This window comes from Rhinoraja longicauda, chromosome 40 (assembly GCF_053455715.1).
Source record: "Rhinoraja longicauda isolate Sanriku21f chromosome 40, sRhiLon1.1, whole genome shotgun sequence".
NCBI classification, from domain to species: Eukaryota; Metazoa; Chordata; class Chondrichthyes; order Rajiformes; family Arhynchobatidae; genus Rhinoraja; species Rhinoraja longicauda.
The window spans coordinates 728064-740140 of NC_135992.1; the positions used below are offsets into that span (position 1 = coordinate 728064).

General features: G+C 51.4%; 1 protein-coding gene across 1 annotated transcript; it reads right to left on the minus strand.

The window, feature by feature from the left end:
- Positions 1-248: 248 nt before the first annotated feature.
- pth2 (parathyroid hormone 2) lies at positions 249-5680 on the minus strand. The gene is made up of 3 exons (XM_078430673.1): positions 5522-5680; positions 3053-3162; positions 249-694 (listed from the first exon to the last, which is right to left on the minus strand). Exons 2-3 carry the CDS (start codon positions 3157-3159, stop codon positions 469-471), a joined length of 333 nt encoding a protein of 110 aa, XP_078286799.1. The 5' UTR covers positions 3160-3162; positions 5522-5680; the 3' UTR covers positions 249-468.
- Between the last annotated feature and the right edge of the window lie 6397 nt (positions 5681-12077).

Here is a 12077-nt window from a genome sequence, read left to right on the forward strand (position 1 = left end):
TTGATGCATATCCATGACTGCCTGCTGCCCACCACCCTGCTCCCCGCCTCAATGTCTGCGCATCCCAGTGTACCAGCGCCAGACCTCCCACCCCTACCCATGCCCCTGCCCCTCACCCCCTGTACCGAGGGTGTGTGATGTGAGCCAGCCCCTGCCAACACTGGGCTCTGACAGGGGCGGGTGACGGTGTCCATGTGTGGAGTCGGTGGCCGAGATTGTCAAACAAACACAATGACCAGGTATTGCAGAGACATTTATTGGTTACAGCAACTAATCAGGAGAGTAAACTAAGATCCACTCGAGGCTACTGACCAATCAGCAGCCGAGCTGGGATCCATTCAGGGGCTATTGACCAATCAGCAGTCCAGCTGGGATCCGCTTGAGAAGATTGACCAATCAGCTGCCACTGTTGGGATCCAGTCAGGTGCTTTCGACCAATCAGCAGCCCATCAGGGAGCGGCTCCGGACCTACTGGCCAATCACCAGGCGGCTCATCATTGCCTTCAGCCACTGTTGCCGCTGCACGGCCGCCAGGAACTTGCTCCTCTCTCGGAAAGCCACGTCATCCGCCACCACCGTGCTCCTCCTCACCACCTGCCCGCTGCTCAACCCCGCACCCAGCGAGGGGCAGCTGGAGCCGGGCACGACACCCGGGGTACCGCGCTCCATCAACCCCCGGCCCCCGCTCACACACCTGCAGGGAGAGAGAGAGGGGGAGAGGGGGAGAGGGGGAGAGGGGGAGAGGGGGAGAGGGGGAGAGGGGGAGAGGGGGAGAGGGGGAGAGGGGGAGAGGGGGAGAGGGGGAGAGGGGGAGAGGGGGAGAGGGGGAGAGGGGGAGAGGGGGAGAGGGGGAGAGGGGGAGAGGGGGAGAGGGGGAGAGGGGGAGAGGGGGAGAGGGGGAGAGGGGGAGAGGGGGAGAGGGGGAGAGGGGGAGAGGGGGAGAGGGGGAGAGGGGGAGAGGGGGAGAGGGGGAGAGGGGGAGAGGGGGAGAGGGGGAGAGGGGGAGAGGGGGAGAGGGGGAGAGGGGGAGAGGGGGAGAGGGGGAGAGATAGAGCTAGACCTCTGTTCCTGCACAATACCCACTGGGAGCCCACAGACCCTGGCTGTGGGCAACACTCATGTACCAGGGCAGCTGGAGATCAACAAGGAGGGGGAACAGGGCTTTTGAAGGGCATGGATAGGGTGGACGTGGACAGGATGTTTCCACTAGTGGGAGAGCTTAGGACCAGAGGCATAGACTCAGAATAAAAGGATGTACCTTTGGAAGGGAGACCAGGAGGAATGGTGGTGATGAAGCTGTGGAATTCATTACCACAGAAGGGATGTCAAGTCAATGGGTATTAAGGCGGAGATTGACATATTCATGATTGGCAAAGGTTTTCAGGGATTATGGGCTGAAGGCAGGAGAATTGGAGCGAGGGAAAAATTGATCAGCCGTGAATGAATGGTGGAGTAGGTTTGATGGGTTGAATGGTAGAACTCTGCTCCTAGAACTTATGAACTGACCCAGGAGCTTGATGAGGAAGGCCCGATGGCCGGTGGGAGTAAAATCATCCCGTCAACGGACAGTTAGAGGCCTCTTCCTGGAGGACAAAGAAGGGAGATTTTGAACTTATTTTCGCCTGCCATCACAGTGAGGAATGTGGAGGAGTCAGTGTGGTGGATGTTCGTGTTAAAATGTATTTTGTGTGTCCTGTTGCTTTTTATTGTTATGACTGTATGACAAATGAAGTTCCTAGTATGTTGCAAAACATACTTGGCTAATAAAGTATATTATGATTATGATAATGACTATGAAAAACAATGACAAATTGTGTGAAGTCATTCTTCAGGATGGTTATCATGGCCAATTATTAGGGCTAACCAGCTAACTCACATGAAGTCTTGAAGGAGCTGGTTAAATCCCCAGGTGCTGATGAGATCTACTAGATAAATAAGGGAGGAGATGTAAGAACATGGACAATCTCGCACCTTGTCTAGCACAGGGGAGGTCCCGGAGGACTGAGTAGCAAATGCTGCTCCTTTGTGTCAGAGGGAAGTAGAGCGTATCTATAGAGCGTATGTACTCCAAAGACATACAGGTATGTAGGTTAATTGGCTGGGTAAATGTAAAAATTGTCCCTAGTGGGTGTAGGATAGTGTTAATGTACGGGGATCGCTGGGCGGCACGGACTTGGAGGGCCGAAAAGGCCTGTTTCCGGCTGTATATATATGATATAGAAGATAGACACAAAAACCTGGAGTAACTCAGCGGGACAGGCAGCATCTCTGGAGAGAAGGAATGGGTGACATTTCGGTTCGAGACCCTTCTTCAGACGTCTCAACCCGAAACGTCACCCATTCTTCTGGATACGATGTGGTCCCATTTGGATGGGAATGGGCTAATTTGCGACATGGCAGATCATGACTTACGAGCTTGTTTGTTTGAGGAGATGACGATGGTGATCATTGATGGTAGGCATGTTGCCCACATTGATTTTACTAATGCATTTGATAAAGTTCCCCTTTGTCAGCTGATCCAGCAGATTAAGATTCATGGTCGTATGAATCCATAACTGGCTTACTGATAGAAGGCTCGGGGTTGTGGTGAGAGGAGAATATTCAGTCCGCAGGCATGTGTGTTGGAACCACTGCAGTTTGTGATACAGGTCAATAAACCTGGATGTAAACGTGGATGGGTCAGTTTGGAAGTTTGCAGAAGTTTGAGATAAGGAGAGGTTTTACAAACTTGGATCATTTTCTCTGGGATGTCCGAGGGCGGGGGGAGAATAATAGAAATATATAAAATGATGCGAGGCGCAGATCGGGTAGACAGGCAGAAACTTACTTCCCAGGGTGGGAATATCAGAGACTAGAGGGCATAGCTTCAAGATGAGAGGGGAATAGTTACACGACAGGGGCAGTGGGCCGGCGAGTCGGGGGCTCCAGGTAACGAGCCCAGCTCCCGGCCGCTCCCCTCCAACCCCACCCCACCGACGGCCAGTGAGACCCCGGGGCCGAGGGAGAGGGGCCCGCGGGTCGCGGGGCAGCTCTGTGCTGAGGGCGGCTTTACCTGCGGATGTGTCCGGCTGATGCTGGAGTGGGCCCGGTGCCCGGGGGCGGCACACAACTCAGGATCAGCGCCATCAGTAAAGCCCGGGGGCAACACCAACCCTCCATCACCTGCGGGCGGACAAGAAACTCAGCCCCGCGTCTGGTTCAGGCGGCGGCAGAGACGGGCAGAGACCCCGGGCCGCACCTCGTGTGACCCGGGCAGTGGACATCTCCAACGGGATCGTCCACAAACCAGCGGCGTGACCCGTACCGCCATCCGCTCACCCGGCACCAACTCATCCGACATCCGCTCACCCGGCACCGACACTCAACCCCCGCACCCACACTCAACCCCCCCCCCCCACTCAACCCCCGCACCCAACCCCCGCACCGACACTCAACCCCCACACCCAACCCCCGACCCTCGGCACCCGACCCCCGACCCCCGACACCCGACCCCCAACCCCCGACCCCCGGCACCCGACACCCAACCCCCGACACCCAACCCCCGACACCCAACCCCCGACACCCAACCCCCGCCCCCCGCACCCGACCCCCAACCCCCGACACCCGACCCCCGACACCCAACCCCCGTCACCCAACCCCCGCACCCAACCCCCGGCACCCAACACCCGGCACCCAACACCCGACCCCCGCACCCAACCCCCGGCACCCAACCCCCGACACCCCCGACCCCCGCACCCGGCACCCAACCCCCGGCACCCAACCCCCGGCACCCGCACCCCCGACACCCAACCCCCGGCACCCGCACCCCCGACACCCAACCCCCGACACTCTTCCCCCGACAACAACACACACGGCATCTTATATCCTGACACACACACAACACGGCCACACAGATCCACACACTCTCACACGCACCTCCGGCAACCACCCACGGCGGGTTTGGGCGGTAACAGTCTCCGTGTCCCGGGCCGGGTGCGAGGTGTGGGGACTCGGTGGCCTTTCACAGAGACGCCCGGACACGGGCAGCGTCTCATAACCCGCGCTCCTCACAATCCGAGTCTGACCGTGAAATAAACAACGGCCCGACGCTGGAAATCTGAAATAAAACCCGGCCCAGCTGCAAACACTCGGCGGGTCGGGCAGCATCTGTGGGGAGTGAAACAGTTAACGTTGGTCAGAAGTGGGAAAGAGACACGGTGGTGCAGCGATAGAGTCGCTGCCTTACGGCACCAGAGACCCGGGTTCGATCCTGGTTACGGGTGCTGTCTGTACGGAGTTTGTCCCTCTCCCCGTGACCCGCGTGGGTTTTCTCTGGGTGCTCCGGTTTCCTTCAACATTTCAAAAGGGTACAGGTTTGTAGGTTAATTGGCTAAAGTTAAATTTTAAATTATCCCAATTGAAGAACCACCTATTAGTTAACTCACTGTGAGACTCTACCCTAATTAGTCACCACATTCGCCCACAAATTAACTGTCCCAATATTGGGGGAGTCCAGAACCAGGGGCCACAGTCTAAGAATAAAGGGGAGGCCATTTAAAACTGAGGTGAGAAGTAACTTTTTCACCCAGAGAGTTGTGAATTTGTGGAATTATCTTCCACCGAAGGCAGTGGAGGCCAATTCACTGGATGAATTTAAAAGAGAGTTAGATAGAGCTCTAGGGGCTAATGAAATCAATGGATATGGGGAGAAGGCAGGCACAGGTTACTGATTGTGGATGATCAGCCATGATCACAATGAATGGCGGTGCTAGCTCGAAGGGCTTAATTGCCTCCTCATACTGGCACCTACTGTCTATGTTTTCCTATGTTCTAGTTATCTATGACTTAATTTCTCATTGACTTATGGTTAATTATCATTGGTTAACTGCCCACTAATCAATGCTGCACCATAACTGACATACCATTGAAAAATGTATAGATTGCCCTGTGGTTTCACACAGGTCATGACTGTTTAACCAATACTGAGTTAATAGTTTACTAAGTAATTGACCTTAAGTTAACTGCCATGCCAATTATGCCAATTAACCAATGAAAGGCTAATTATCAATTAATTAAATAACCCAATTAACTACCAATTGGTCCACACTGCTGATTTACTGTTGTGTGGGCAGGAACGGCAGATGCTGGTTTATACCGAAGATGGACACAAAATGCTGGAGTAACTCAGCGGGACAGGCAACATCTCTGGAGAGCAGGAATGGGTGATATCTCGCGTCTGAAGAAGGGTCTCGACCCGAAACGTCACCAATTCCTTCTCTCTAGAGATGCTGCCTGCCCCGCTGAGTTACTCCAGCAATTTGTCTCTATCTTCGCTGATTAACATTTGTTGGTTAAGCATTGACTAATTGGCTCACTGCTAACCAACGTTCATCCACTGGCCAAGTGATCTGGTCAGTTAAACTGATCATTAACGTTGTACATCACTGGCTAACTGGGTAGCAAGGATTCTAACAATAAATATTATATTACTGTGCATTTTTTTCTTTTCTGGCACGACAAAGTCCAAGAGATTTAAGCTTACGTGTCCTCCTATAGATGCTGACCGCCGCTCTCTTCTGTCGGTCCTCTTGTTGGAAGGATGGTGGAGGGGTGAGGAAGGAGAGGCAGAGGGTTGGAGTGAAAGAGGCTGACTGGCGGACAGAGGGCTTCCTTCACTGCGTGCCCAGCTCCAAGTCAGTGTGGGTGGGTAACACTGAGGAACACTGCGCCTGTAGTCTTGCTGTCAGCTCCCTCAGTTGTGACCGAGACCCACCCCTTTCCCCTCCCCTCCCCTTCACTCGGTGTTATGAGTTGTCAGAGGGGTGGGACTGCTGACAGTGTGTGAGAGGGGAAGACTGATCACCACCTTCACCTCTGCACCCTTCACTTTGCTCTTGATAAGTACACATCGTGCAGAGAAGTTTTCAAATGTGACATTCCTTGCTCCTGTCTTCTTTAACGTGAACCACTTTGAAAAGGTTATAAACGGCACAAACATCAAACGTTCAAGACTAGGGCTGGGACGTCAGCCAGTGTGTCTGCACCCACCGTGATACCAAATTAAATGAGTCTGCCTAAATGTCGCCCGTACCCTCTCCCCCAATCTGTTCATGTGTCTGTCTCAATACCTTTCCGTTTAGTTTAGAGATACAGCGCGGATGTAGGCCCTTCGGCCCATCGAGACCGCGCCGACTAGCGATCCCCGCACACTAACACGAACCTGCACACACTAGGAACACTTTACAATTTACAGAAGCCAATTCACCCACCCACACGTCTTTGGCGTGTGGGAGGAAACCGGTGCACCCGGAGAAAACCCGCGCAGGTCCCGGGGAGAACGCGCCCGGGTCTCTGGCGCTGTGAGGCAGCAACTCTCCCGCTGGCCAGATGTGACCCAAGAAAAGCTTTCTAGATCTGCAACACAACTTCCCAGCTCAATGCCCAGTCCAATGAATGAAGGCCAGCAATACTCCTACTGTACTACGCCATACACTTGTTATGCACCTGTACACCACGGTCTCTCTGTACACAACCTTCCTAAAGGTCCTGCCATTTACCGCAAATGCTCCTCTGGCATTTGACCTCCAAAAATGTAACATCTCGTATTTTAGTTTTGTTTAGAGATACAGCGCGGAAACAGGCCCTTCGGCCCACCGAGTCCGTCCCGACCCGCACAATAAGACTTTCCTACACACTCGGGACAATATTCACCAAGCAAATTAACTTTGGAGTGTGGGAAGAACCCACGTAGGTCACGGGTAGAACATACAAACTCCGTACAGACAGCACACATAGTCGGGATCGAACACGGGTCTCCGGCGTTACAAGCGCCGTAAGGCAGCAACTCTCTGCTGCGCCACCGTGCTGATTGCAGCAATAAGGAACAGGGGGTAGTAGAGCTGGGAGCAGATTTTTGAGGGTAAATCTACATCCAACGTGGGGGTCTTTAAAAAAGCCAGCTGGTTAGAGTTCAGGGCAGGACCAGGACGTTACTATGCGAATGAAAGATATTGTGTGTAGGATAGTGTTAATGTGCGGGGATCGCTGGTCGGTGCGGGCTCGGTGGGCCGAAGGGCCTGTTTCCGCGCTGTATCTTAAAACTAAATTAGCCTTCGCCCACTTTATTAGTATCAACCCGAGGACCATTCTTATCCTGGTCCATAAGATTAAGATAAGGATAAGGTTGTCTTAAAACATTATGATCACTGTTCCCAAACTCCCTCCCCTCCCCTCCCTGTATATCTCTGCACCATCAAAGCCCTGGCACTGGGGCAAGCTAAAGGGCAAATCTATTTCACATGTCGCGCGGGAAAGGGTACAGAGAAGATTTACGAGGATGCTGCCTGTCCTAGCACGCAATAAAAGCTTTTCACTGTACCTTGGTAAGCGTGACAATAAACTAAAGTGAAATGGAGCAGCCTTGAATTGCCAAATGGTGTCATTCTGCTCCTGTAACTTATGAACAGGGTTTGCTGAGTGACTCCAGCACTTTGTATCTTTTTTTGTAAGCCAGAATCTGTAATTCTTGAGTCTCATAAGATCAGGAGATGATAATACGATTTAGGAGTAGAATTAGGCCATTCAGCCCATCAAGTCTACTCTGCCATTCAATCATGGCTGATCTATCTCTCCCCATAACCTCTGACACCCGTACTGATCAAGAATCTATCTCTGCCTTAAATATATCCATTGGCTTTGCCTCCACAGATTCACCACCCTCTGACTAAAGAAATTTTGTTGAAACTGAAAGCCCTGGAGCAGGTGTGGGGAATGCCTGCAAGATTGGGTTGAGGTCATCAAATAACTAAGTGTGGGCGGCCACACCAATCATCCGCTCATTGGTCCGTCTGAACAAGGCCTGATTATTCCCCAGGTGATCCCTGAATTCACAAATGGGATTGAATGTGTGGCTCAGGATAAAGTGAGGGAGTCCCACCACTGCCCTGGTATCTGCTTGGTGGCGTCAAGAAACAAGGATGGCAGCTGCAGAAAGCCTGGTTGTATTGCTGCTGACCACTGCCTTGTGTAGTTCCCAGCTGGTTGTAGGTAAGGTCCACTCCATCCGGGGGAACAAATCCTGCCATTTACTGTTTCTGATTATTAACGTTGTTTGCTGCTTTCCCCAGAATGGGAATGTCATGCTGGAGGGTGTAGGTTTAAGGTGAGAGGGGGGAAGTTTAATGGGGCATAGGTTTTGCACCGAAGACTGAGTGCCTGGAGCACTACAGGCGTGGTGCTCGGAGGCGATGATGGTGGTTGGTGGTGGGGGTGTTTAAGAGGCTTTTGAATTGGCTTGTGGAAGTGCAGGGAATGGAGGGATGTGGATACTATTCAGGCAGAGGACATTGGTTTAACTTTGCACCATGTTTGCACAGATACTGGTTGATGGGCCTGTTCCTGAGCTACACTGTTCTGTACTTGTATTAAAGGACTATACAGAAAGGTGTGTATTGATGGGAGAAGCTGATGTTCCGACTGGGATTTCTGAAAATGTACACTGGTGCCCCTGAGATCTTCTACGGTGGAGATTTGCTGAGATGATGTTTAATTTTAAGGAGCATCTTTTCACTCTGGTTATGTACTGTGGTGTTGCTGTAAAGTTGCTGCCTTTGATCTGCTTGGCTGTGATTCTGACTACGGGTGCTGTCTGTATGGAGTTTGTACGTTCTCCCGTAATCAGGGCATGGTGGCGCAGCGGTAAAGTTGCTGCCTTACAGCGAATGCAGCGCCGGAGACACGGGTTCGATCCCGAGTACGGATGCTGTCTGTACGGAGTTTGTACGTTCTCCCCGTGACTTTCTCCGAGATCTTCGGTTTCTCCCCTTCAAGACGTCGGAAGTAGATGTAGGTCAATTAGCATTTGGTAACTTGTACCTAGTGGTGTTAATATGCGAGTATCGCGGATCGCTGGTCGGGGTGTATCGCTAAACTAAACCTGCGTGGGTTTTCTTGTGTTTCCTCACACACTAGGTTAGTTTACTTGGTATATCAGTGTCCCTAGTGTGTGGAGATTTCTGGTGGGCTGGAGGACCTGTTTCTGTGCTGCTGAACTAAACTGGCTTTTCGGTATTGGTGTGCAATTTGCTTGTGCTGCCTACAACTACATTGTTCTCCCAATGAATGTTGATTTCTCTAACTTCAAGTAACCCCTGCATTCCTCCCCCTCCCCCCCCCCCCTCCCCCCCAGCTTTTCATTCTCACCGAGCAAACAGTTACCTGTTTCCTTCATCGTTGTTATTTTTTTGCATATTTTTCATTCCTTTATTCTGTGTGTGTCTCTCTACATCATCGTCCATATATCTTGTTTCCTTTTCCCGTGACTTTCAGTCCGAAGAAGGGTCTTGACTGAAAACATCATCCATTCTTTCTCTCCAGGGATGCTGCCTGTCCCGCTGAGTTACTCCAGCTTTTATATTTCTATCTTCATGCCAAAGGCCTTCTTGACTACCTATCTACCTGCAACACCACTTCCAGGGACTGGTGTGCCTGCACTCCTAGATCCCTCTGCTCTACAACACTCCCCATTCACTGTGAAGGTCCTGCCCTTGTTGAACTTCCCAAGAATGCAACACCTGTACTTTTCTGAATTACAATCCATTAACTATTATAAAGTCTGAAGAAGGGTCTCGACCCAAAACTGGCCTGACCTGAAACATCACCCATTCCTTCTCTCCAGAGATGTTGCCTGTCCCACTGAGTTACTCAGCATTTTGTCTATCTTCAGTTTAAACCAACATCTGCAGTTCTTTCCTACATGTTACAAAGTACATGTTGCTTGTTATTTGGGGTATTGCGTGTAGTTCCAGTCGCCCCATTGCAGGTGGATGTGGAGGCTTTGGTGAAGCTGCAGAAGAGGTTTACCACAATTAGAATGCCAGAATGAGAGGGTACTGGCTCTAAAGAGGTTAGGTAAACATTTCTCTGGAGTGTTGGTGGCTGAGCAGACTTGTTAAATGTTGATAAAGTTGGAGGCACGGAGAGATCGACAGCCAAAGCCTCTTTCCCAGGGTATAATGTCAAAGACTAGAGTGAATACCTTTAGAGGTGAGAGGGGAAGCATTTGTGAGGTGGGGGCCTGGAACACGCTGTCAGAGGTGGTGGTGGTGGCAGGTATGATAGTGGTATTTGAGAGGCTTTTAAATAGGCTCATGGATATGAATCTGCAGGAATTGCAGATGCTGGTTTTAACCAGATAGATGCAAAGTTGGAGTAACTCTGTGGGTCAGACAGTATCTCTGGAGAAAAGGAATAGGTGACATTTAGGGTCAGGACTCCTCTTCAGACTAAGAGTGAGGGGAAAGGGAAATGAGATGTAGATGGTGATGTAGAAAGATATAGAAAAATGAATGAGAAATATGCAAAAAGGTAATAATGATAAAGGTGTGGTGTTATTGCAATGTGCCTTTAAGACTACACAGGTCTATTGGTAGGGGGTCATCAGAGGGCCACAGGGAGGAGCCCGGCGGAGCAGATGGCGGTTAAATAAACACTCGCGTAAAAACACAGTCGGACTCACTGTATCTTTATAAAGAACACAACATGGTGTCAGAAGTCCTGTAGGGTGCGTGAAGTGTACTTTGAGTCGAACAACTATCGTTTGGAGCTCGTTGACGGCAAAAGAGAAAGAAGAGTGCGACATGCAAGAGGACAACGCACAGAGCCCCGGTAGGACCAAATGCTACATTTAGCATCCAGCCTCCGGAGTCCTTCGACTTTTCAAAGCCGCAAGAGTGGGCCAAATGGATACGGAGGTTCGAAAGGTTCCGTCTGGCAAGTAACATGAATGCCAGCTCCGAAGATAATCAAGTTAACACACTGATTTATTGCATGGGAGACGAGGCGGACGATGTTCTGCACGGGTTAAACCTGACAGTAGCACAAAGCGGAACGTACATAGGGGTGCGTGATGGCTTCCAACGATTTTTCATAGTAAAGAAAAATATAATCTATGAGCGTGCCAAGTTCAACATGCGCAGGCAGGGAGAACATGAAACAGTGGATGCCTTTGTCACTGCGTTATATGCGCTGGCAGAGCACTGTAACTATGGGGTGCTACACGACGAGCTGATACGCGACAGGCTTGTTGTCGGACTGATGGATAAGCGGCTGTCCGAACGTATGCAGCTTGACGCAGAATTGACGCTCAAAGGCCGTCAATATGGCGAGGCAGAGTGAGGAGGTGAAACGGCAACAATCTTCTCTGCGAGGTGACACCAGGACAGAGACAAGTGATGCTAAATCTGTGGACAGAGTGTATAAGAGCAGTAGTAAAGGTGCCAAAAACAAACCTCACCAGGCTTATGGCCACCAACTCAAAACGCACAGCGCCCAACACTGCAGGGGGAAAAGTGTACAGTGCCATAAATGTGGCAGCTCTCCGTCCCATCCAAGGCAGGATTGCCCGGCAAAGGATGCGAAATGCCATTTATGTGGAAAAAAGGGACACTACAAGCATGTATGTAGATCACCCAAAACCGTGCAGGAAGTTGAAGAGGACGAGGATGTTATTTTCCTAGGCAGCGTCACAGCCGATGGAGAGCCATGGATGGTAAACATCGACATAAATGATAAAAACGTGTCATTCAAAATTGACACCGGCGCCGATGTTACAGTCCTACCCCACACCGTGTTTAAAGAGATCTATAGAGACAGCGATCCACCTACCCTCCGTAAAGCAACCAAGCCACTGCTGGGACCCGGGAGGAGTCCACTAGAAGTTGTGGGCGTCGCTGGGCTGTTCCTGGTGAAAGGAGAGAAAAGGGTGATGGAGGATGTGTACGTCACACGACACCTGCACACTGCATTGCTGGGGAGGCCTGCTATCGGCAAGCTGGAGCTTGTGGTTCGGCTAGGCAGCATCACCATAGAGACACTTAAGACTAGCTACCCGAAGCTATGCAGCGGTCTCGGGGGGGTACGACAGCAGTATGCCATCAAGCTGAAACCAGGGGCCCAACTGTTCTCATTGAAGACACCCAGAAGGATTCCGTTGCCGCTGATGGGTAAAGTCGAGCGAGAACTGTCCCGCATGGAAGGCCTGGGGGTGATCACCAGGGTTGAAGAGCCTACTGACTGGTGTTCAGGCATGGTGGTGGTGC